We start from the raw sequence: 24,628 nt of genomic DNA on the forward strand, positions 1-24,628 counted from the left end.
CAAACTTCCAGCCTCATCCCTGACAGTTTTTAACAACCTAGACAAAGCCACTTCTCATCTCCTGAAGGTCTTCTGTCCCCAGACTAGATCCTAGACATTCTTTAGGGCCTAGCCCAAGAGTCAGTCCTTCCAGACCCTGAGCCCCTCCACCACCAGGTGAGTTACAGTTGCTCTGCTGTTGAGCTCCCTCAACAACAGAGGGCGCAGCACACCCCATTACTGTGCTGAATGTGTCTTCAGGAGATCCACAGTGCCTCATTCATCTTTGTTACTCTAGACTTGTTACATGAGTCAAAATAGCCATCCTCCCAGGTGTGTTTGCCTCAAGGGAAACCTGAGCAAAAGCAGGGAGCTTGTGGAGCCAAGTCTTCTCCCACCTGCCCCCAGGTGCCACCTGCACCCAACTTCCTGAGAGCTGAAGAGGACAGCTGGGGGCCTTGTGGTCACAGCTCTGGCCGGTGACAGGGTTGACTCATCACCCCACACACACTGTCTTAGTTCACTAAGGCTGCCATAATAAAATACCACACACAGGTGACCTAAACAGCAGAAATTTATTTCTCACAGTTCTGGAGGCTGGGAACTCCAGATCAAGGTACTGGCCAGTTAGGTTTCTAGTGAGGGCCCTTTTCTTGGCTTGTAAGCAGCCACCTTCTTGCTGTGTCTTCAAGTAGCAGAGGGAGAGAACTAGTAGCCCTCTGGTCTTTTCTTATAATGACACCAGTCCCATCATGAAGATCCCACTCTCGTGACCTTATCTAAACCTAAGTAGCTCCAAAGGCCCTACCTCCAAATATCATCACTTTGGGGGTTAGGGCTTCAACTTACGAATTTTGAGGGGACATAAACATTCAGCTCGTAACACGTGCTTGCCAAGCTCCCATCTTGTGTTAATTCTGTGAAGGCTGCAGAGATGAGTGTAGCCTAGGACCTGCCTCTGAGGATCATGCAGGCCAACTGGGAAGCCACAGATGAAAGGGCTTTGAGAATGCCAGGACACTTCTTATTCTCTGCTCCCCTCCTAGGCCTCTAAGCTGGTTCGTCCTCTATTCATCCTCGCCAGTGCATGCCCTTTCCTTTCTTTTCCTTGGAAGGCCCCTCTTCATTCATCTACCAGGCAGTTGCACAGAGGCCTAAGTGCACAGGAAAGGTGGAGGTGCTCTGGTATAAGGGGCATGGAATGTTTGAATGGCAAGGTGAGGGCTTTGAGACAGTATAGCTGTAGATCTGGAGGGGCTGACAGGCCAATGGTGCTGTATTCTCCTTATTGATCCTCTCTTCTCAGCATGTAAACCAGCTCTCTCTCGGCACCCACCATATGTATGAAGGCCAACCAAAACATTCTGACACCTCAGAGCCTACAAGAAAGGAACTCTGAAAGGTTTTGATTTTGTTTTCACTGCTTCTTTGGAAAAAACAGATTTTTTTTCTTGCAAAATATCACATTTTCCCAATTGAAGGAAAATCCATTTTATTTTTGTATGTGTCTGACTCTTGAAGTTCTGTTGCTGACCCAAGCTTGGCAGCTTCTCAGAACTAATCCCTGATCCTTTCTGTGCTGAACAGTAGCCAGTCCTTCTCTGACCTGAACTGGGACCATTTGTTTTCATATCTAAATAAGTAGTGAGTGCTTTTAATAATGAAATGCAGAAAGGACCCAAGATGATGCATTAATCTTGGATTCTCCTTTTTTATCACTAAGAAAACTGCTGCAGATGGAAAAAGGCAAGAGATCATTGTTCTGGATTCCAAAAGGAGTAACGCCATCAATATTGGTCTGACGGTGCTGCCCCCTCCAAGGACGATTAAGATCGCCATTTTGAATTTTGATGAGTATGCCTTAAACAAAGAAGGAATCGAGGTGAGGGAAGCTCTATTAAGCATTATTTGTATTTTATCTTATACTGCATGTATAATATGCTGCATGTCCACATTTCAAAAGATCCACGGTGCCTTTCTGTCTCAGCTAGATTCTGAATAAGGTTAATAATTCTTACACGTGTTAAACTTTTTGGGGGGGGGGAGTCTCACTTTGCCTATGAAGTTCAGCAATCTTCACTCAGGTTCATTTACCAATCTCCCTCTGACCACACTCTGCCTACCTCAAAATGGAAGAAGACTATGATAACCTCCTTGGGAAGCCGCTAGGGTCTTGTTTCATGTCATTTTAAACCACATACGTTTAACAAACACTTTCAAAGGTAGGGTTTTCAGTACATGCACACATCCATGTAAGAACTTTCTGTCTTGGCATTTGTTCTGGTACAGAGAGACATGTTTCATTTGATAAGCCAGAGAGCTCAAGCCAGCTGAAGCTTTAGCATTTGTTGATCCAAATGTCACAAAGTAGAGAGACACTGGGTGGCGTGGCTGTGACCACACAGCTGGTAGCTGGAGACAGGGTTCACCTGCGGGGCCTGGGTTTGTGTTCTTCCACAGGCCGCACTCTCCCTCCACTGTGGGTTGGTGCCAGTTTAGCAGGATAAATCTCTTATTATAATAATGAAAAGAGTGAGCAGAGCCGATGTGTCCCACCCACCAATTCCTACAGAAGGGTGTTATAGCTTGGGGGCCCACTGGGTCAGAGTGGGGATCTGGGGACACTGCTTTGTGGCATTGGGTGGCACCTAACCCATCCTCCTATTGGCAGGGAGCCCCAGACTCCTTTAAAGCCTCTCCGTGATTGGGATTTATCTTCTTGTTTGAGACACTTGGGCATGGACGGAACCAATGATGCCTGACTCCAGAGAAGGAAAGCAAGCCTTCTACAGAAAAGTTGAGAGTGAGGAAGGGCCTGGGCCTCTGGCCAGAATCACCCATGGCCCTGGGAATGGGAGGGAGTGGTGGGCACACAGTATGCAGAGGGGTCTGCATCCAGCCCACTAGGCATGCCTTCATGCTTTGGAAGGAAGGGACCTTCACAAGAAAAGCCATTACTAGAGGCCTGAACTGCATTGAATAGTGGACCCCCAAATTCATGCCCACCCAGGATGTGAGCTTATTTGGAAAAAGGGGCTTGTACATGTAATCAAGTTAAGATGAGGTCATACTGGATTCAGGTGGGCTCTAAATCCAGTGACTGGTATCCTTATAAGAAGAGGGAAGTTTGAACACAGAGAAGAGAGTGGTATTTGAAGACAGAGAACACGCAGACATACAGAATGCCTTGTGATGATGGAGGTGGAAATTAGAGTGATATCTTTAAAAGCCAAAGAATACCAAGGATCGTGGGCAACCACCAGCACTGCGAAGAAGCAAAGTTCAACTCCTGGGGCCTTCAGAGACAGTATGGTCTTGCTGACACCTTGATTTTGGACTTCCAGATTCTAGAACTGTGGGAGAATGCATTTCTGTTGTTTAAGCCACCCAGTTTGTGACGTTTTATTATGGCACCCCTAGAAAACCTATATAAGGCCCAAGCAGCTCTACTCTGAGAAACATACACTCCCTGTTCCAGGAACAGGTACAATAAGGGAAATGCACTTCTTTCCTGGCAGAAGAAGTTGTGCCCTGAGCTCTGGAGCCAGGCCAGGGAGCAAAGCCAGTCAGCATATCCAGGTGTGTTCTCTGTCTTCAAACAGCATTCTCCTCTATGTTCAAACTTCCTTTTTCTTATAAGGATACCAGTCATTGGATTTAGGGCCCACTCAAATCCAGGAATCCAGCCTATTGAAAGAGTGAGGGCACATGACAGACTGGAGCAGGGGACATGAAGGAGTGAGTGGGTGACAGCTGGGAGATACAGAGAGAGAGACTAAGGCAGTTGCCAGATCACAGGAGGAGGCAGGCCAGGTCTCAGTGTGATGCATCGCACTCTGGGACCCTCCTAGAGGAACAAGGGAGGAGCAGGGCAGTGGCCTGCTGTTGGGTGGACCTGGATGTACCAAGTGCAAAGTGTCTGTCCCCGCAGACCCTAACCCAGTGACGGATGAGAGACATACACTGACACAGATACTTTGTCTGTCAGTGTGGCTAAGGGGCTTCTGCTCCTGAATCTGCAGTGTCCATCCCATAAGCCAGCGAAGTTCGCATTTATTTAGTACAGATTAAATGACAAAGGTCTTGAGTAAACACCACTAGAGGGAAATTAACATTGTCAACCTCCCAGTAGAGAGCAATCATGCACCCACGGACAATCAAAGGTTGGTCTTAGGACCACATGAGTAAACAAGCTAGTAAACAAGCTATTTAGATAAACTCCCCCACATTCCCTTGTTATTTGCTCTTTTGCTATCAACTCAAGGTAAAGCCAAATCTTTTACTGAAGCTGTGCAACCCCCTCCCCTCTGGCCTTCCAAGAAGGTTTGCTTCTCTTTTCTATAACATCTTCTTACAATTTTTCCCACCACCCTGACTGAACTCCCACATCTGTCCTCTAGGGGAGACAAGGCAGTGGCTCTTGGGCCATCCTATTTACACAACAAGGTCCTTTAGAGAGCACAAAAGCTTCAGATTCATACGGAGAGAGGCTACAAAGATAGCCAGAGCCAGTCTGATTAAAAGAATAAAAGGACAACTGCCCCTTTAAAAATATTTATCCTCCTTGTCATGAGAACTTGAAAGTCCCTCAGGAGAAATTTATTCCTTTGGTTTTGCCTTTGTTCTTTCCGGAAATGCAACTCTCCCCAGGTGGGGAAAGTTTCAGATACAATAAGTTACTCAAATTCTAGCATGAACCAAATTATTATTTTTTCTTGTCTGGCTGGTTTTCAGTTGAACACCCTTTTGCTCTAGGAAGGAATAATTACAGCTATGATGCTGACGGATATGGGAGTAGCAGCACAGCACCAAATCTGACTTTCATAGGATTTTTACTGTGGGCCAGACACCAGGTAGGCACCTGCCACAGATTCTCATCAAAGCTTATACTCCCCAACATGAAGATGAAGAACGGGAGTCCCAGCATTAGTGTGTGCCCAGGCTACCAAGCCAGTAAGCCAGTAAGCCAGAGAGCCGGGGAGCCGGGACGCAAGCTCTGAAGCTTGAATCCAGAATGCAGGCTGCAGTTTTGTGGGGTGGCTGGCCCTGGAGGGGCCCTCCAGGCCTAGGTTTGTGTCCCGCAGAGAATAAGAGGGAATCTGAAAGGGGAGGGAGAGAAATGTATGCAGCAGCGCAGCCCTCTTCACTGTGCTGCCTACATTTGCTACTCAGGAGTAGCTGACTTACAGAGCAGTTTGAAGTGAGGAGACACAGCCACAGGAAACACTGGTAGCCCTTACTGAGATTTTATTGCATCGTCAGTCCTCAGTAAATTCATAGTCACAACCACACAGAGTTACATTTTTACTTTCTCTTCTAAAGCAGGTTTCTCAACTTCAATGCTACTGGCATTTTGGGTTAGACAGTGCTTTGTTGTAGGAGGCTGTTCTGTGCATTATAGGATGTTTAGCACATCCCTGGCCTCTACCCATTAGATGCCAGTAACACCTACCCTCCCCCCACAACCAAAACTGTCTCCATACATTGTCACATGCCCCCTAGGAGCAAAATCACCCTGGTTGAGAGCCCCTGATCTAAAGGCTGCCTGTGTGAATCCAGAGACTATGTAGATCCCTCAGCACTTCCCAGTCACAGCTGAGAAGACTCCAGTCAAAACAGCCCTCTTGGAGAATGTGGAATCCAGGGCAGTCTCAGGCATCACCTACTATCTTGGGCCATTGATCTCAGGGACCTGAGAGGCAGAGATGATCTAGAGCCACATGCCAAACCAATACCCAGAGCTTGTTCTCTAGGCTTGTTCAAGAGTTAAATCAGGACTGAGAAGAGATGCAGTTGGGTACATACAGATCTTTGTTAATGAGATTTCCAGCTTGCACCCAGAGGGCCTTTAGCCAAACTGTCTGCTTCTCAGATGCAAGCACTGTAGCCTGGCACCATGGCTTAAGGGGGTCGTCTGAAAGCTCTGTGTACCTAAATGTAATTAGAATGTTTTCATCCTGTGGCTTTGCTTAGCAACCCAGTGGTATGTATCCAGGTTTGTCATGAAAACCTGAAGGAGTAGTTAACTTCATTAAGGAAGTCATTTTTCATAAGAGTATTAAACCAGAAAATCGTTTTGCAGCCATCTCTAAGTAGCATTAATGATATTTCCCCAAGTAAACTGGCATCAAATTATCATAAATGGAAGTATGGCGATTTTTATTTTCTTTTCCCTTCTTCTCTAATTTTTATGGAGTCTGTGTCCACTCAGAGGGTAGCACAATTGAATGGTCCCAAACAACTTGGCCCAACTTGGCTGCCAGTCCAATCAGCATCCTAGAAACAGAAGTTTTCTTTGGCCACAGATAAAAAATGACAGCATCTTTGAAAGCAGTTTACCCTGCACAGTGCCTGTCCACAGGTGTCCAGCTGCGTGGGTGCTGGACACACGCAGAGGAACCTGACCATAGAGAGTCACAGTTGACTTAGCAGTGCCAGGGAACCAGAATATCTTGATGACTGAGTGGCTTAGCTGCACAGTTAATTTGCATTTATGGTTGAATTTATTCACTATTAATTTGAATCCCTATGAACTATGGAGCTAGTGCTAGAAACTAGAGGTAGCCCCTGGGTTCTTCCCTAGCTCCGCCTTGGTTGATCAAGCTTAGCTTCAGGCAAATCATTTTGTCTGTGAGTTTGATACAATAATTTCTGCCCTAATGTGCTTCAGTGAATAATCATAAGAATGAAAGAAGATACTACCAAGATGCTTTAAAAAGTTTTTTAAGTTGCTACAGGAAAGTAAGTACATGGATAGAACACTATTTTCTCATGCAAATATGCACATTGTATGCAAACCAGACATAGCCCTCAGGGCTTCAACTTTCTACTGTGGTCACCAAAATCCTTGTGGCAGATGCTTATACAAAGCTGTAGCCAGGGTTCTGTTTAAAACTCACAGGGCAAAAGAATTACTCATTATAGTTTCATGTGCAAGTAGAAGAAATGGCCAAACCCAATAGTATTGGGGTCTATTTAAAAAAAAAAAAAGGAGATTTCTGCATTTTTCTCCAAAATACATGACTTTCAGATACAAAAGCAAATATACTTAGAGCAGTGCTAGAGGGATGCTGTCTAGGCGAATGCTAAAAACATGGAGGTTATCACATTGAAACAGGAAGTTTTCTGTGACCCCTTCACGGGCCTTGTGATGGGAGTGCCTCGCTTACTTACTCAGCTCACAGCTCTCAACCCCTCTAGGGAGTGGGAGCACACAGGTGAGTGAGTGCAGGAGCTGGGGCAAGTGCTTCTGGGCACCAGCAGGAGCAAAACTCCGTGTGGGCCCTGCAGCGGTGTCTGGCAGGGAGTACCCGCAACCCCTGAAACCCCAGAGGGCATGTGTACAGTGTGCACTTTTAGCTTTGCCATCATGGATGGCTTAAGTGTTAACTCAGTTGGTCCTCTGCCTTTTCGTGTGAGGTGGTTGCTTTCCACCAATGAGGGCAGAGAGTTAGTGTGACAGCCTTTAGTGCCCGCATCTATGGTACCAGAGCTCTTGTTTAGCGTCCAGAAAAAATCAGGTCACATAAACGAATTGAAAGTTGGTGAATACAGAGGGTTTTATTGCCAGTGAAAGTGGCTCTCAGCAAGAAGGAGAGCTGGAAAGGGGATGGAATGGGAAAGTGATCTTCCCCCAGAGTCTGGCCATCCCCAGCTGTACTCCTCTTCAAAGCAATGCTGTCAAGCCATCCCTCTGAAGTCAAGCTGCCTCTCTCTGACATCAAACAACAATCTCTGATGTCCTGCTGCTTCTCCTCTTCTCCCCTTCTCTGCTCTCTGCCAGTGGAGCCTGGGGTTTTTATGGGTACAGGATGGGGGTGGGGCGGACCAGGAGTGGTTTTGGAAAAGGCAACATTCGAGTGGGAAAATAGGGATGTAAAGTTCTCACTTTGGGCCACAGTTTCAGGCTTGAGGGTGGGGCCTTTGCCAGGGACCCCACCATTTTCTGCCTAGAATTTCTCTGCTTCCTATCCCTATCAACATATTGGTTTTGTTTGATGTTTGCTTTCCTGTGAAATCAAATTATGATCATGCAATTATCAATAAATCTACTGACTTAGAAAAGCAAGCTAAAAATACCACCTCATAATCATCACATTATCATCTGCTCACAAAAAACAAGGGCCATCAGCTCATAGGAGGGGCTCATAGGATGTGGCTTTAACCTGCCATTCCACTGTCTTACAGCTATTCTTAGTGTCAGTGATGTGTAAAAAAATAAAATGGCAGGTGGCAACCTCATAAATCTTCAACGTTGAACAAATAGTATAAATTAGAGAAATGAAAAACAAAAAGAAGAGTAACTGCTTTCTCAAAGGAACAAACCAACAAAATTCATCACAGGAAGATGTCTTCTGAAGATTTTACAAAGTGCTGACAGTTTTTCATTTTGGAATTTTGGTCATGCCAAAAACAATGGCAGTGCTAAGGAAATCTATCCCAGCCAGATACGTCCTGATGCACACTTGTGTAAACATCTGCATATGTAGAGACTGTGGTGTCAAGAGTCCTGTTTCTCATTTTGTTATTTATTTTTTTAGTTTTTGAACTAATATAGAGTGCAGTCGACTTTTTTGGTATATGGTTCTCTGAGATTTAAAACATATAAATTCACGCAATGACCACTGCAGTCAGGATTTAAAACAGTCCCATCTTCCAACAAAGCTCTTGTGTTGCCCTTTTGTAGTTGTACCCTCAACCCACCTCTGGCACCTGATAACCACTTATGTATTCCCCATCACGTCTTTTCAAGAATGTCCTGTAAATAGCATGTAACCTTTTGAGACTGACTTCTTTCACCCATCATGATGCCTTTGAGATTCATTCAAGTCATTGTACATATCTATAATTTGTTCCTTTTATTGCTGAGTGCTATTGCATTACAGGGAATCTACTACAATTTATATATTCACTGCTCAAGAATATTTAGCTTGGTCCAGTTTTTGGCAGTTATGAATAAAGCTACTACAAATATTCATGTACAGGTGTTTGTGTGAAAGTAAGTTTCCATTTTTCTAGGATAAATATCCAAGAATGAAATTGCTGGGTCATGTGGTAATTCTGTGTTTAATCTTTTGAGGAACTACAGCTTGTCCTCTATTCTCTAACAGTGTCTATCACAAAGCAAAAGTTTTTAATTGTATAAAGTTTGGTTTATTAACTTATTCTTTTTTGGTATCATGTCTAAGAATTTTTTGCCTAACGTGGGTTATAAAAGTTTTCTCCTATGTTTTCTTCTAGAAGTTTCATAGTATTCCATTTTACTTTTAGATGTGTGATCCATTTTGAGTTTGTTTATGTATAGTGTAAGGTTTAACTTGAGGTTGCTTTTTTTTCCATATAGAGTCTAGTTGTTCTAACACCATTTGTTGAAAATAATATCCTCTCTCTATTGAATTGCCTTGCACCTTTTTCAAAATCAATGGGCCACATTTATGTGTCCTGTTCTGAACTGTCTGCTCTGTCCCATCGATCTAGGTGTCTATCCTTTTACCAATGACACATTGTCTTAATTACTATAGCTTTTTATTTATTAAAGTCAGGTTATACAATTTCTCCAAGGTTATTCTTTTTCAAATTTAGTTGTTCTAGTTCTTCTGCCTTACCATGTAACTTTTAGAATCAGCTTGTCTCTATGAGGTAGGAGACCAGCAGGACTTGTTTTCTGGTCCCAACCCTGATGACCAAATCTGGTCCCAACCCTGATGACAGGATCTGGTTCAGATGGGATAAAGCAAAAAAACTGACAAAAACCACAGATGGTGACAAAAGCAATCCTTAGCTGCCCTCATTGCTCGTAGGTATAAGCTATTCCCACTAAAGCCATGACAATTTATAAATGCCATGGCAACAACCCACAAGTTACCACCCCTTTCCAGGGCAAGACCAAAAACTTACTGCCCCTTTCCTAGAAAGTTCTAAACAACCCACCCCTCAATTTGTGTTGACCTGGCCTTTAATTTGCATATAATTGAAAATAGATTTACATGAGTATAAATACAGTTGCCAAGAACCCATACTTTGCTGACTCTGGGCACACTGCCTAGGAGTTAGTCCAGCTCCAGAAGGAGCAGTACTGTTCAATAAAAAATTTCAGTCTATTACCATTAGCTTGCCCTTGAATTCTTTCCTGGTTAAAGCAAAAAACCATCCCAGGCTAAGTCCCAGTCCTGCATCATATATCTACAAAAAATTATACTGGTATTTTGATTGGAATTGAATTAAATCTATAGATCAATTTTGGAAGAATTAACATCTTGTCTGTTGAGTCTTTCAATCCATGAACATAGTATGTCTCTCCATGTGTTTATTATTTGTTTCTATCTTCAATTGCTTTCATCAGCATTTTCTAGTTTCCAGCATAAAGATACTTAACAGGATTTGTTAGAGTTATACCTATGTGTTTTGTAAATAGCATTTTAAAAAATGTTAGTTTATTATAAATGTATAGATAATGAACTAATAAGATGGATTTTTGTGTATTGACCCTATATCATACAACATTGTTAAACTCACTTTTTTGTTTTAGAAATTTTTTGTAGATTCCTTATAGTTTTTTATGCAGACAATTATGACATCTGTGTGTATGAGCAGGTTTTTCCTTTCCAGTCTGTATGCCTTTTATTTCTTTTATGTGCCTGCCTAAGATTTCCATATGATGTTCAATAGGAATAGTAAGAGTAGACATGAGAATTTTTACTTTAAAAAATGTAATCACAAAGGAATTTGAGTGTATGAGAATCATAAGTATTCTGGTGCCTTTTTGCCTTCTCTGCCTTCCACAATTGATTTTTACCAGAAACAAATATAAGTAAAAAGATATACTTTTTTATTAGCTTGTATTTATGGATACCATCATGATTTTTTCTGCAATTAGACTTAAGTTTAGTATTACTTAAGGTACTATCATTTCTATGTAAGTTTTGAAATACAGTTAAAATGATTATATGTCACATGAACAAAAGTCAGTCCGAGTTCTTTGAAAATGATTCATTTTTGTAAGCTTTTAAATTAATGCAGGAGAAGTGCTGCAAAGCATATCTTTTTGACATGTCTTACTCTACTTCCTAGGGAATAGGGAGCTGTTCTCTAATCTTGTGTCTTGTTTTTCATCTTTCTCTCACCTCTCATCTCCCTTTCTTGCCTAGAATGTCGTTTGTGTGTGAGACCCTGAAAATTTGGGTCAAGTTGCTTCAAGTATATTTGGTTTATGACAATATAACACCTGTAGATACCTCTACTACCCGGTTGGAAAATTATAATATGAATTTTATAACATTGAAGGAGCAGGGGAGGGTCCATCACTAAGAGAAAATATACTATATCATCTCCTATTTCCAGAAAATTCTAACGATGATTCCCACTGATGAGGAGAAGCAGAAAATCCAGGAAGCTCAGCTGGCCAACCCTGAAATCCCCTTGGGCAGTGCAGAGCAGTTCCTCCTCACCCTCTCCTCCATCAGCGAGCTCTCTGCACGACTTCACCTCTGGGCATTCAAAATGGATTATGAAACTACAGAAAAGGTAAGCTATCTGTAAGAGAGGCAGCTGATCCCACATCCACAGTGCTGAGAAAGGCAGTTTTTCATTGATCAATATTAAGGCAGTGAAATATCATTCTTGGCATAGGGTGCAGAGGGTGAGCTGACAATGAGGAGGTCGTGTGTACACCAAGTGATCAGCAGCTGGCCAATGAAGGCTGATTCTAAAGTGTCTGCCTGGTGCCAGCCTCAGCCACTAGATTGTGGGCACCAAGTCACTGATTACAAAACAAAACAATTACATTTTTTTCAGATCCTATATTCTCATTGTAGAAAATGTGGAAAATACAGAAAAGTACAATATAGAAAATTTCCTATAATCCTTCCACCTGATGATAATCACCTAAACTGCCAGAGATTGTGGCAATTAGGTGGTCATTTTATGTTTCCTATTGCAAGAGTTTGGGAGGGGAACAGAAGGAAATGGGCCTTAATGGAGAAAGCTTGAGGAGGCTCCTCCTCAGTAGAAAGCAGAGGACATGGGCATCCTCTCTGGAATAGGGCAATGGGAGTTTTTCGCAGGCTGAACAGAAGGAGCCAGTGGAGAAGAAAAGGGGGAGATGGAAAGTGAACTGTGTGGGATCTTAGTTGAGAGGAAGTCCGCAGAAGAGAGATTCTATAGCCCAGGTGAGCCAGGTGCAGTGGCTCACACCTGTAATCCCAGCACTTTGGGAGGCTGAGGCAGGAGGATGGCTTGAAGCCTGGAGTTCAAGACCAACCTGGGTATCATAGTGAGACCCTGTCTCTACAAAAATTTTAAAAACTTAGCCAGGTGTTGTGGCATGTACTTGTAGTCCCAGCTACTCAGGAGGCTGTGGCAGGAGGATCACTTGGGGCCAGGAGTTCAAGGCTGCAATAGGCTATAATCGCCTTACTGTACTCCAGCCTGGGCAACAGAGTGAGACCTCCATCTCTAAAAAAATAAAGCCAAGTGGAGAGGCTGTGTGGTCTCCATCTTCTGGCAAAGGAAGGAGCAAGGTCCTGTATTGAGGGCCAGATGGTGGTGGGTTTGGGGGACTTCAGAAGGGAACTACAGTATTTGAATTCATCAGGAAGTCAAGCAGAGAGGAAGACACCTAGGGATTGCTGAGGTGACTGCTATGACTGGGTCACAAGACCAGACAGCATGCTCAGGTGACTTTCTTTAGCCAAGGGAGGTAACATCAGGGAGAAAGCAGATCACTGGGTCAGACTGGCAAGACCTGGGCTGGAGAAACTGAAGCTGGATCTCCTGGCTTTGGGATATAGGCTGGGGGAGAGCCTCAGTCAAGACAAAGGAGTGGGGGCCAAAGAATAACAGCAATGAGGGTGGGGGAGATGGAGGCCATGAGGCTACAGAGCAGGCTGGAGGTCTGAGGGAGGGGGGTCATGAAAGCAATGGGGTAGAGGGCAGTAGCCTTCTAGTGAGCAGCCCAGACTGCCAGGTGGCTAGCCGTGGAGTGCCTTGAGGGGAGGAGGAGGCCTGGGGCAGTTCGGGGACATCGAGCCCACAACTTTCATTGCCAATCTGCCTGGAAGGAGAAAAAGCAAAGAAGAAGACTGTGGTCTAGAAGCCGAAGGAAGATGGGAAGGAAGAGTGTCCCAGGAGTCAGCCACAGCCAGGAAGGAGAGTAAGAGGAGGGCGTTTCCTGAGGCAGAAATGGGGAGTCCAGAGCCCTTGTCACCCCAGCACAAGGTCCTTTTGATCTCCACTGCAGGGTCTAGGGAGTAGAGGCTCTCCCTGCCACACGTTTCCATACCTAGGAGCAATGCCCATCGCAGGGGATTGCCTTGTGCTGGGGAGAACACCGTGTGTTATTCCCTTACACAAAAAGTCAAAAGAACAAAGTAAAGCCAAATTGTACATTCTTTATTGTCTGATTTTTTTTTTTTTTTTAACTGAAAGGAAGTAGCAGAACCACTCCTGGACCTGAAGGAAGGAATAGACCAGTTGGAGAACAATAAAACCTTGGGCTTTATCCTGTCTACTCTCTTAGCTATTGGGAACTTTCTAAATGGAACTAATGTAAGTCGTCCCCATTCCTCATCCTGCAGCCCCCCTTGTCACAAAATCCCTGCCAAGCAATGGCTGATGAAGGTTGTACCTCAGGTCCCCCAAAGCACAGTGGAACAAATGACTTTTGTGTCTTCTTGCTGAAAATCTAGAAGGAATTTTGTTCTTAAGATATCAGGGCCTAGGCCGGGCGCGGTGACTCACACCTGTAATCCCAGCACTTTGTGAGGCTGACGCGGGTGGATCACGAGGTCAGGAGATCGAGACCATCCTGGCTAACACGGTGAAACCCTGTCTCTACTAAAAATACAAAAAATTAGCCAGGCATGGCGGCACGCACCTGTAGTCCCAGCTACTCGGGATGCTGAGGCAAGAGAATCGCTTCAACCCGGGAAGTGGATGTTGCAGTGAGCTGAGATCTCACCACTGCACTCCAGCCTGGGTGACAGAGAAAGACTCTGTCTCAAAAAAAAAACAAAAAAGATATCAGGGCCTATTTATTTCAACCTGTGTCTTGCTATAAATAAGAAAACAGAAAAACACACACATGATTCTTTATGAAGTGTAACTACTCTCAAACTTGACATTGGAAAACTTTCTTCTGCCCCATTTTTTTTTATGAGCTTATCGCTCAAATACTCATGCTTATATGCATTTTGATGCTTAAAGAAAAACAACTGTTTAAAAATCTTTTTTTTAAGTTCTGGGGTGCATTTGCAGGATGTGCAGGTTTGTTACATTGGTAAACATGTGCCCTGGTAGTTTGCTGCCCCTATCAACCCATTACCTAGGTATTAAGCCCAGCATGCATTAGTTATTAAGAAAAGCAACTTTTTAAAAATTGGCCCAGCTTTGTCCAGGAAGTAGACAACAACTGGCAAAGGGAGGAAGAAGTAGATAGGCAGATGTCAGAGCCCAGCCCCACAGCACCCTGATTTAGGGGTGAGTCCTGGGACATGGCTCATGGCTGTGGTGGGAAAGGGCTAGAGGCTCCCTCATTCTCAATGTGGCTGGCCCATGTGTGATCAGCCATGGATCGTGGAGCATGTGGCCCCAGGAGCTTCAGCCACAGGGAAATTGAATGTTGGGTGACTGCAGCGGAGAATTGATTCTAACTATCCTGTGCCATTCTCTAAGAGCCTGCTTGAAACATGTCTTTTATTGATGTTTGCAAAACAGGCCAAAGCGTTTGAGTTAAGCTACCTCGAGAAGGTTCCAGAAGTCAAAGACACAGTGCACAAGCAGTCGCTTCTCCACCATGTGTGCACCATGGTGGTGGAAAACTTCCCAGACAGCTCCGATCTGTACTCAGAGATCGGGGCCATCACCAGGTCAGCCAAGGTATGTCTGCAGACGCTGAGGAGTGGGCCTGGTCTCGCTGCAGCCACGGGATCTTTATCGGTCATCCTCAAGGAACACGTGCCCTATTAAGTAAAATGCCCAAGTGCTGCCTGCATTCTCTGCTCTAGAGTTTGTGAATATGATTTGTTTTGTGGCATTTCTAATGAACTTTTTTTTTTATTATACTTTAGGTTTTAGGGTACATGTGCACAATGTGCAGGTTAGTTACATATGTATACATGTGCCATGCTGGTGCACTGCACCCACTAACTCGTCATCTAGCATTAGGTATATCTCCCAATGCTATCCCTCCCCTCTCCCCCCACCCCACAACAGTCCCCAGAGTGTGATGATACCCTTCCTGTGTCCATGTGTTCTCACTGTTCAATTCCCACCTATGAGTGAGAATATGCGGTGTTTGGTTTTTTGTTCTTGCGATAGTTTACTGAGAATGATGATTTCCAATTTCATCCATGTCCCTACAAAGGACATGAACTCATCATTTTTTATGGCTGCATAGTATTCCATGCTAATGAACTTTTAAGATCTTTTTCCTATCTCTGGTTCTCAGTCAGATTCTTTCCTACTGAGGTATGCAAGGCAAGCCTGCCATCCCATTCCTAAACCCTGCGTCCACTGTTAGGCAGTGTTACTAACCAGGGTGGATTCTCCAGAACACTAAAACAGCACAGCTTGTCTTAGGTGGCAACCATGTCAAAAAGATGCAATTTGGCTCTTCCTGAGATGTCCATAGGACCTTGCAGTGAGGTGTGGAGCCAGAAAACAGGGCCCTCCCGGCTCCTGCTCCCCACAGATCGGCAGTCCCTATGATCTTGCCCAGAGGGAACATTTTTATAGGGCTGTAAACAGTATATGGCCTTGGCCCTCAGCTGCAAGCTCTTAAAGCAAGTGCAGAGTTAATATCTTCATGAACTTATGCTTCACTAGAAAAGAGACAGTCACAGTATGTGGACACCTGGCTGCCTCTAGTGCAGGGAGTCACTGAGGCTGACCAACTCCTAGAGGGATCCCAAACACACCAGAACTGGGAGATGTGAAGGTCTTAGGAGCACAGGAAACTCGCTAGGGGAGAGGGCAGGGGTGGAAAATACCCTTAAATAGGGCACAGCAACCAGGCCAGTGTGAAGGAACCTTCTAGAAACACCCCTGGCTGGAGCATGAGAGCTGGAAGTACTGGGGTGTGTTGGAATCCAGTATGAGAGGAAGAGAGAGAGTGATGGGCAAAGGTGGGGAAGGATGTGGGTTGGCTAATGAGGCCTGCTTCAAGGGGCCCTTCCTCTCTGTCTGCCTTCTGCCACAGCCCTGGCTTGTGGGGACCTGGTGGCCGAGAGCCTCCTCCACCTACCTCCAGAGCCACAGGCTGGCCTTTGCCAGGTGCACCGAGCAGGGGACCCTGAAATGGCCTATCAGAATTTTTTCTAAGCCTCATTGTATCATGAGAAAGCGAAGCGTTTCCTATCTGGACTCAGGATTCCTTTGGTTTCAGACAAATCATTTTCCTCAAAGTGCCATGAAACTCTGCATACCTGAATCCCAGGGCTTTGCCTAAACTTGCCTTCTCTTTTTGATGCAATAGCATCAGGAAGCCGAGTACATACGGTGTCTTGCATGCCTCCCTGCCTCACACCAGACACGACACTGCGTGTCTTCATCCTGTTGGTGCCACAGATCCTCTCACAGAATCCACCTTTGCGAACTCTTTCCCCTTCATTGTCCTTCCAAGGGTGGGCCTGGAGGTCTGAAGTCACTCCAGCAAGTCCCTTGTGGGCTTTAGCAGGCCCTGCTCGTTGCCTCCATCAGTGGCCCCTAAGTAGCAACGGCTTACCTCCGCGCCCCTGCTCACCTCCACGCACCTCCTGCTCAGCCCCTCCTGACCCCGTACCCTCTGCGCACCTCCCGATAACCCCCCGCCACACCCTCCACGCACCTGCCACTTATCCCCCCACCCGCACCCTCCGCTCACTTCCTGCTGACCCCGGTGTACCTCCCGCTCATCCCCACCACACCCTCCACGCACCTCGCACTCACCGCCGCGCACCTCCTGCTGCTCTGACTTTTGCTTACTGGACACAGCCTTTCCCATCTTAGCTGCTTTCCATCCACCTCAGTCCCCTCCTTCCAGCACACCCACTTACTTATTTCTTTCTCTGCTCCTGTCCTTCACAATTTCCTTCCCCATCCCTCTGTTAAATGTGGCCCTCTGATGTATTTTTTTCATGACTAAAAATCTCTCTGATTTATGTAATTTTTAGTCTGGAAATTCTATAAAATCATCATCTTAGAAAACCTCATCTCAGGCTCCTTCTGGCAGTCCAGCCTGTCTGCACGTCCCTGAATACACAGCCAGCACTCTGTCACATCTGTCACTTGCATGTGTGATGTGCATCTGCGGCAACCCTCACCCACACGCAGGCACACACACGAGCCTGGTGGGGGCTGTGTGTCCTTCAGAGTTTGGGAATCACCTGTGTGTACAGTCAGCCTCCTTGAGAAGAGGAAGTTGTCTCATTCAGCATTTGTGTTTATGTTCAATGCCTGGCTTAGAGACTGGTGTATGCTAGTTTCTCCATGAGTGTTGGTGGAATGAATGAGTGGGCAGGTGAATAAAACAACTTGTGACTCACATTATAGAGGAGATCATCACGAAGAGAAGCTGGCTGCCCATTAGTTGGTCCCCAGCATAGCAGAGCCATCCTTGTAGGACTAGGGTGCATTTCTCAACTTTAAGAGAAATATTATCGCTGAAGAATAAAAGTGCTCTGAAAAAAATTTATGAGACATCTTAGTTCATCTTGTACTAGGGTTCCTTGATATCATGTTTTAATTTACAGTTCCCAAAGATCTACTTCCAAATATGTCCAAAAAAGGTTACACATGTATTGAGTTCATTTGGAGAAGTTTTATCACTAAATAATGTGATGTCAAGATAATGACAGATACACATGTGAATAATTTTTAGGCTGTAAATATGTTTGTATTTCAAGATGTGAATTTGGTTTTGATGTTTGTTTCTCCCCAGAGGCAGTTTGGTCTCCCAGTTCAGGTTGGTGTCTGGTGGTTTCAGTGTGTTTGCAATGTTCTCGCTCTGATTTTCAGGTTGACTTTGATCAACTTCAGGATAATTTATGTCAGATGGAGAGAAGATGCAAAGCTTCATGGGATCACCTTAAGGCAATTGCAAAACATGAAATGAAACCAGTTTTAAAACAACGGATGTCAGAGTTCCTGAAAGACTGTGCAGAGCGAATTATAATTTTAAAGATTGTCCATAGAAGGATAATCAACAGGTAAGTGGATTGAGGAACTTATAGAAATATCAGTACAATGGCATATTGAAAAATTTGTACTGGAAATTAAGAGCTGATGGTTAAATTTACAGATTTTTTGTACATTCTTGGTACATAGCAAGTACACTGATGATACAGATGTTTACCAGTTTCATGGATAATTAATTTTTCTTACACAATAATATAATGCCATCAAACCTCAAAGTTGGAAGGAATCTCAGAAATAATTTGATCCAAAAATCCTACCTATCAGGAATTGCGTCTGTAAGATTTCTAACAAATTGAACCCTGCATCTCTGGGTCTGCTGGAAGAATTTCACCTATAGAGAGGACACTCCCTTTCAAGGCAGCTCTCTTTGTTAGAAAAGTTCCTCCTTTACCTGATCTGCAGCTGGCCTTCGGAGGACCTTCCAGTAACAGATCCTCCAACAGCTGCTCTATGCCACAGCCTACCTGAGTGAGGTCCAGGCTCCATCACAGCACTGTCCTCTGGACCACCCCTCCTCAGAGTCACAGGATCCAAGAGGACCCTGGAGACACAGCAGTGATGTGTCAGACCTTGTTTTGCCCACAAGGAGAATGGGGTCTGGAATGGCCCACGGCTGTCCAGGGCTGTGCCACCAGAAAGCAGTGGTAGCCCGAAGACTAGAACCTGGATCTTCTATCTTCCCAGGTCAGGGCCTTTCCTACCATGTGCTACCACTCTCTTCTCCTTTGCTTTGTCACAGAACACAGTTGAGGGACCCTCACCCATTCTTCCTTCCTCCCTCCCTGTCTTTCCCTTCTTTCCTCATCTCCTTCTTTTACCTTCCTTAAGCCTATACGGAACTTTTTAAAACCTGATACTTTGATCTGCACATGAACCCTCTCCCAGCTTGTGTCAGTTTCTGCTTTGATAATCATACTGCCTCTGGGTCTTCATCCAGACCACTGAGAAAATGGCAAGTAGTTTTTAAATGTTGTACAGGATAAACATAAGAAGCAGAATCTTCCCTCCAGCTTGACAACTATCCGTTAATCAGTTCTTTTGGAATTTAATTGTTCAACTCTAAATCTCCCTGACTATCGATCTAGACCTTCTGGCTGTCCTTCCTTCCTCAAGGGAACTTTTAGGAGATTTTGTCAGATTTCTTGCTGAAATCAAAGAGGCGGGGAATGTGAGCTGGTTTGGCCCTCCATGCTTTGTATGATGCAAGCAATTCCCCATTTAAAATACATGCGTGCGCGCGCGCGTGCACACACACACACACACACACACACACACACACACACAAAGAACCAACTATTATTTGGAATGTCATGAAACTGGAGTAATTTTATGAACGTCTTATAAAGCTGTTGAGCTTGGTTACATTAACCATTTTATCCCAGACATTAAAAACTCAGTTTGGTGGTATGTCTATTTCTTAAGCTATAAAGTATTTGCTCTGATTGTCCCATTCTCCTTGGCAAGCTGGTCACCCAGATGATGGCTGCTCCTGCCTCACCTATCTACATCCCATTGGGGATGACCAGGAGGAGCCAGAAGTTCACTGTGGTTTTGGTGTGGGTAGTAAAATGGGCGTGGCTAAAGGGAGGTGGTACCTGGAAGTGGCCAATCCAAAGTATCTAAACCGTAGAACCCTGGGTTAAAATGAAGTCTTTAGCTGGAGCGCTGTATGTAGAACCGATTAAAGCAGGACTCTCTTGTTGAAATTGAGTTGGAGGACTGAGAGCCCCAAGGACTGTGCCTCATTTTTCCTTCCCCCTCCCACCAACAGTCCTCAGGATCATAGCTGAGGATGACGGCTGTGATTTTTTTTTTTTTTTTTTTTACTTAACACATTGGGAAACTGAGGCACAGAAAGGACCCTAGTTCAGGGCCTTATTGCTGGTAACTGGTGGGATCATCTTAGTCATGCAAATGAGCCTGCCTAAATACTTATATTTTGACGTCAGATCAAAAAGTTTCAAAAAGCTGTCTCTTTAGGTAAAACCTAGTTGTTGAAACTGTTTCCTGGCTAAGAAAATTTTGTTTTGAATGTTCAAACCTGCATTTGTTTTAACTTTTATTTTAGGTTCAGGGATACATGTGAAGGTTTGTTACACAGGTAAACTCGTGTCATGGGGGTTTGTTGTACAGATTATTTCATCACCCAGGTACTAAGCCCAGTATCCAATACTTGCTTTTTCTGCTCCTCTCCCTCCTCCCACCCTCCACCTTCACGTAGACCCCAGTGTCTGTTGTTTCCTTCTTTGTGTTCATAAGTTCTCATCATTTAGCTCCCATTTATAAATGAGAACATGTGATATTTGGTTTTCTGTTCCCGTGTTGGTTTGCTAAGGATAATGGCCTCCAGCTCCATCCATCTTCCCACAAAAGACATGATCGCGTTCTTTCTTATGGATGTATAGTGTTTCATGGTGTATATGTACCACATTTTCTTTATCCAATCTGTTATTGATGGGCATTGAGGTTGATTTCATGTCTTTGCTGTTGTGATTAGTGCTACAATGAACATTCATGTGCATGTGTCTTTCTGGTAGAATGATTTATATTCCTCTGGGTATATATATACCCAGTTGAATGGAAGTTCTGCTTTTAGCTCTTTGAAGAATCACCATACTGCTTTCCACAATGGTTGAATTAATTTACACCCCCTCCAACCGTGTATAAGTGTTCCTTTTTTTCCACAACCTCACCAACATCTGTTATTTTTTGACTTTTTAATTATAACCATTTTGACTGATGTGAGATGGTATCTCATTGTGGTTTAGATTTGCATTTCTCTAATGATCAGTGATGTTGAGCTTTTTTTTTTCCATATTCTTGTTGGTCACATGAATGTCTTCTTTTAAAAAGTGTCTGTTCAGGGCTGGGCACGGTGGCTCGTGGCTGTAAGCCCAGCATTTTGGGGGGCCAAGGTGGGTGGATCACAAGGTCAGGAGATCGAGATCATCCTGGCTAACACGGTGAAACCCCATCTCTACTAAAAATACAAAAAATTAGCTGAGCATGGTGGTGGGCACCTGTAGTCCCAGCTACTCAGGAGGCTGAGACAGGAGAATGGCGTGACCTGGGAGGTGGAGCTTGCAGTGAGCCGAGACAGTGCCACTGCACTCCAGCCTGGGAGACAGAGGAAGACTCCATCTCAAAAAAAAAAAAAAAAAGTGTCTGTTCATGTCCTTTGCCCACTTTTAGTGGGGTTGTTCATTTTTCTCTTGTAAATTAAAGTTCCTTAAAGATGCTCGACATTAGACCTTTGTCAGATGCATAGTGTGCAAAACTTTTCACCCACTGTATAGGTTGTCTGTTTACTCTGTTGATACTTTCTTTTGCTGTGCAGAACTTCTTAAATTTAATTAGATCCCATTTGTCAATTTTTGCTTTCGTTGTGATTGCTTTTGGTAAATTTTGTTGTGATTGCTTTGTCAGCCTGTTCCTATGTCCAGGATGGTATTGCCTAGGTTGTCTTCCAGGGTTTTTATAGTTTTGGGTTTTACATTTAAGTCTTTAATCCATCTAGAGATGACTTTTGTATGTGGTGTAAGGAAGGTGTCCAATCTTCAACATTTGACTAGCCAGTTATCCCAGCACCATTTATTGAATAGAGAGTCTTTTCCCCATTGCTTGTTTTGTCAGCTTTGTCAAAGATCAGATGGTCATAGGTGTGTGACCTTATTTCTGGGCTTTCTATTCTGTTCCATTGGTCTATGTGCCTGTTTTTGTACTAGTACTACGCTGTCGCAATTACTGTAGCCCTATATTGTAAAGTTGGGTAATGTGATGCCTCCAGCTTTGTTCTTTTTGCTTAGGATTGCTTTGGTAATCCAGGCTCTTTTTTTGTTCCATATGAATTTTAAAACAATTTTTTTCTAGTTCTGTGAAGAATGTCTTTGGTAGTTTGATAGGAATAGCATTGAATCTGTAAACTCTTTTGGGCAGTATGGCCATTTTAATGACACTAATTCTTCCAATTCATGAGCATGGAATATTTTCCATTTGTTTGTGTCATCTCTGATTTCTTTGAGCAGTGTTTTGTAATTCTCATTGTAGATATCTTTCACCTCCCTGGTTAGCTGTATTCCTAGGTATTTTATTCTTTTCGTGGCAACTGTGAATGAGATTGCCTTTCTGATTTGGCTCTCAGCTTGACTGTTGTTGGTGCATAGGAAAGCTAGTGATTTTTGTACATTGATTTTGTATCCTGGAACTTTGCTGAAGTTATCAGCTGAAGGAGCTTTTGGGCTGAGATGATGGGGTTTTCTGGATATAGAATCATGTCATTTGCAAACAAAGATAGTTTGACTTTCTCTCATCCTATCTGAATGCCCTTTATTTCTCTTTCCTGATTGCCCTGACCAAAACTTCCAACATTATGTTGAATAGAAGTGGTGAGAGAGGGCATCCGTGTCTCGTGCTGGTTTTCAAGGGGAATGCTTCTAGCTTTTGCCCATTCAGTATGATATTGGCTGTGGATTTGTCATAGATGGCTCTTATTATTATATTTTGAGGTATGCTCCTTCAATACCTAGTTTATCAAGTGTTTTAACAGGAAGGGTGTTGAATTTTATTGAAAGCCTTTTCTGTGTCTATTGAGGTAATCATATGTGTGGGTTTTGTCTTTAATCTTTAAACGTGCATATTAACCTTTCCTTTTATCCTTTTGTACTCTCTGGATGTACAGACCCACCCACTCACTCCTGTAGATCCATTAGGCTACAGTTGCACTGTGAAAGGCACAGAGAGGGACCAGGGGAGAGGAGGAGAAGAAAGCTGTTATTAGTCCATTCTCATGCTGCTAATAAAGACATATCCGAGACTGGGTAATTTATAAAGGAAAGAGGGTTAATTGACTCACAGTTCTGCACCACTGGGGAGGCCTCAGGAAACTTACAATCACGGTGGAAGGGGGAACCAAACACGTCCTTCTTCACATAACGGCAGCAAGGAGAAGTGCCAAGCAAAGCGGGAAAGCCCTTATAAAACCATCAGATCTCATGAGATCTCACTCACTCTTACAAGAACAGGATGGGGGATACTGCCCCCTATGATTCAATTGTTTCCACTTGGTCCCTAAACAATGCATGGGAATTATGGGAACTGCAGTTTAAGATGAGATTTGGGTGGAGACACAGCCAAACCATATCAAAAGCCTTCCTGGGAGGCCTAGCAAACTACAGCAATGGACTGCCAGTCAAGGGGGAGAGATGGGCAGAAGACAAGTAAACACCAAGACTGGTGTGCCATTGCCCAAAGTCCACCCCTCCCATTCTGGGCCAGACAGTGGCAGCATTGAGTAAGAGGCAGATGATGGAACAAATCAAAGATGTTTGACTTGTGCTTTGGCGTACTGGTTAGGGAGACCAGCCTGCCCATAACCATACGATCTTCATATCATGTATACTAAAAGTTACAAACTCAACTGAAAAAAATTCCTTAGAAGTTTTACGGCCTCAAAGTCATATCCTTTTTGTTCTTCTGAAGGAACACCATAGTTTCTCTCTTTTCAAATGTATATCTGGATCTTTTTCAGACCTTTACTTGTTTGTTTTTACTCTCCTTGTTTGTAAAATATATGCTTAAATAACATTTCCAATTTATATGTTAAGTTTGGATCCCCTGTGCATCCAAAAACAATGCTCTAGAAAGTGTAGGATAAAGAATCTTGGGTTGTACTTATGTATAAAATAGGACCCAGAATGTTAATATATTAGAATGAGGTGAAGTGGTTAGCTAGCTGTAGGCTGATAGATTCTCCCCTCAAATCTTCTTGCATACAGATCTTGAATAGTTGTTATATTATATTGTACTATCCTATCCTAATATCATATCATATATCTAATATATAATGTCAAGTGGTAATAACAGCCAGGAAGAAAAAATAAGAGTATAAGTGGTTAGGTAGTGACCTGACACAGGGTGGTCACAGAAGGCTTCTCGGAGGAGGTGGTATTTTGGGCAGAGACCTGTGGAATGAGTGAGAGCCATCCATGCAGCTGTCAGTGGGGAAAACGTTCTACGCATGGGGAACAGCTGGTACTGGATACCTTGTCAGGCCTATGGTCCTACCCTGTGGAGTGGCCTCCTCACCCCTCCCCACAGGCCCTGCAGGCTCTCAGTTCCTTGGCCTCTGTGTCCCTCCAGGGCTCCTGTACACTACACATGGTGTCTGGGGCTCTGAGGTGGGCTTTTTCAGGGAATAACCAGGATTCCAGTGTAACTGGAGTCACAAGACATGAAGTCAGAGAGGTGATGGGGCCAGTCGTCCAGGACCTTATTTGGAAATGCTATATTTAGTTTATCCATGCATTATATCCATCCAATGCTATATTTAGTTTATCTGTTCATGGACATTTGGGTTGTTTCCACTTTCAGCTATTGTGAATAATGCTCCTATGAACTTTTGTGTAGAAGGTTTTGTGTGTACACATATTTTCATTTCTTTTTATGCAAAGGAGAAAAATTGCTAAGTCATATAATAACT

At 43.9% G+C, this 24,628-nt stretch overlaps 1 protein-coding gene across 9 annotated transcripts in view; it reads left to right on the plus strand.

The window, feature by feature from the left end:
* The window catches only part of FHOD3 (formin homology 2 domain containing 3), a 503,817-nt gene that overhangs the window by 451,873 nt on the left and 27,316 nt on the right, over positions 1–24,628 (plus strand). For all 9 annotated transcript variants that reach the window (XM_063716761.1, XM_054537476.2, XM_054537478.2 and 6 more), the window contains 5 exon segments: positions 1,703–1,861; positions 11,320–11,502; positions 13,405–13,524; positions 14,692–14,853; positions 17,971–18,161. In XM_063716761.1, the coding sequence (XP_063572831.1) occupies positions 1,703–1,861; positions 11,320–11,502; positions 13,405–13,524; positions 14,692–14,853; positions 17,971–18,161 (815 nt within the window).

This window comes from Pongo abelii, chromosome 17 (genome assembly GCF_028885655.2).
Source record: "Pongo abelii isolate AG06213 chromosome 17, NHGRI_mPonAbe1-v2.0_pri, whole genome shotgun sequence".
Lineage (NCBI taxonomy): Eukaryota > Metazoa > Chordata > Mammalia > Primates > Hominidae > Pongo > Pongo abelii.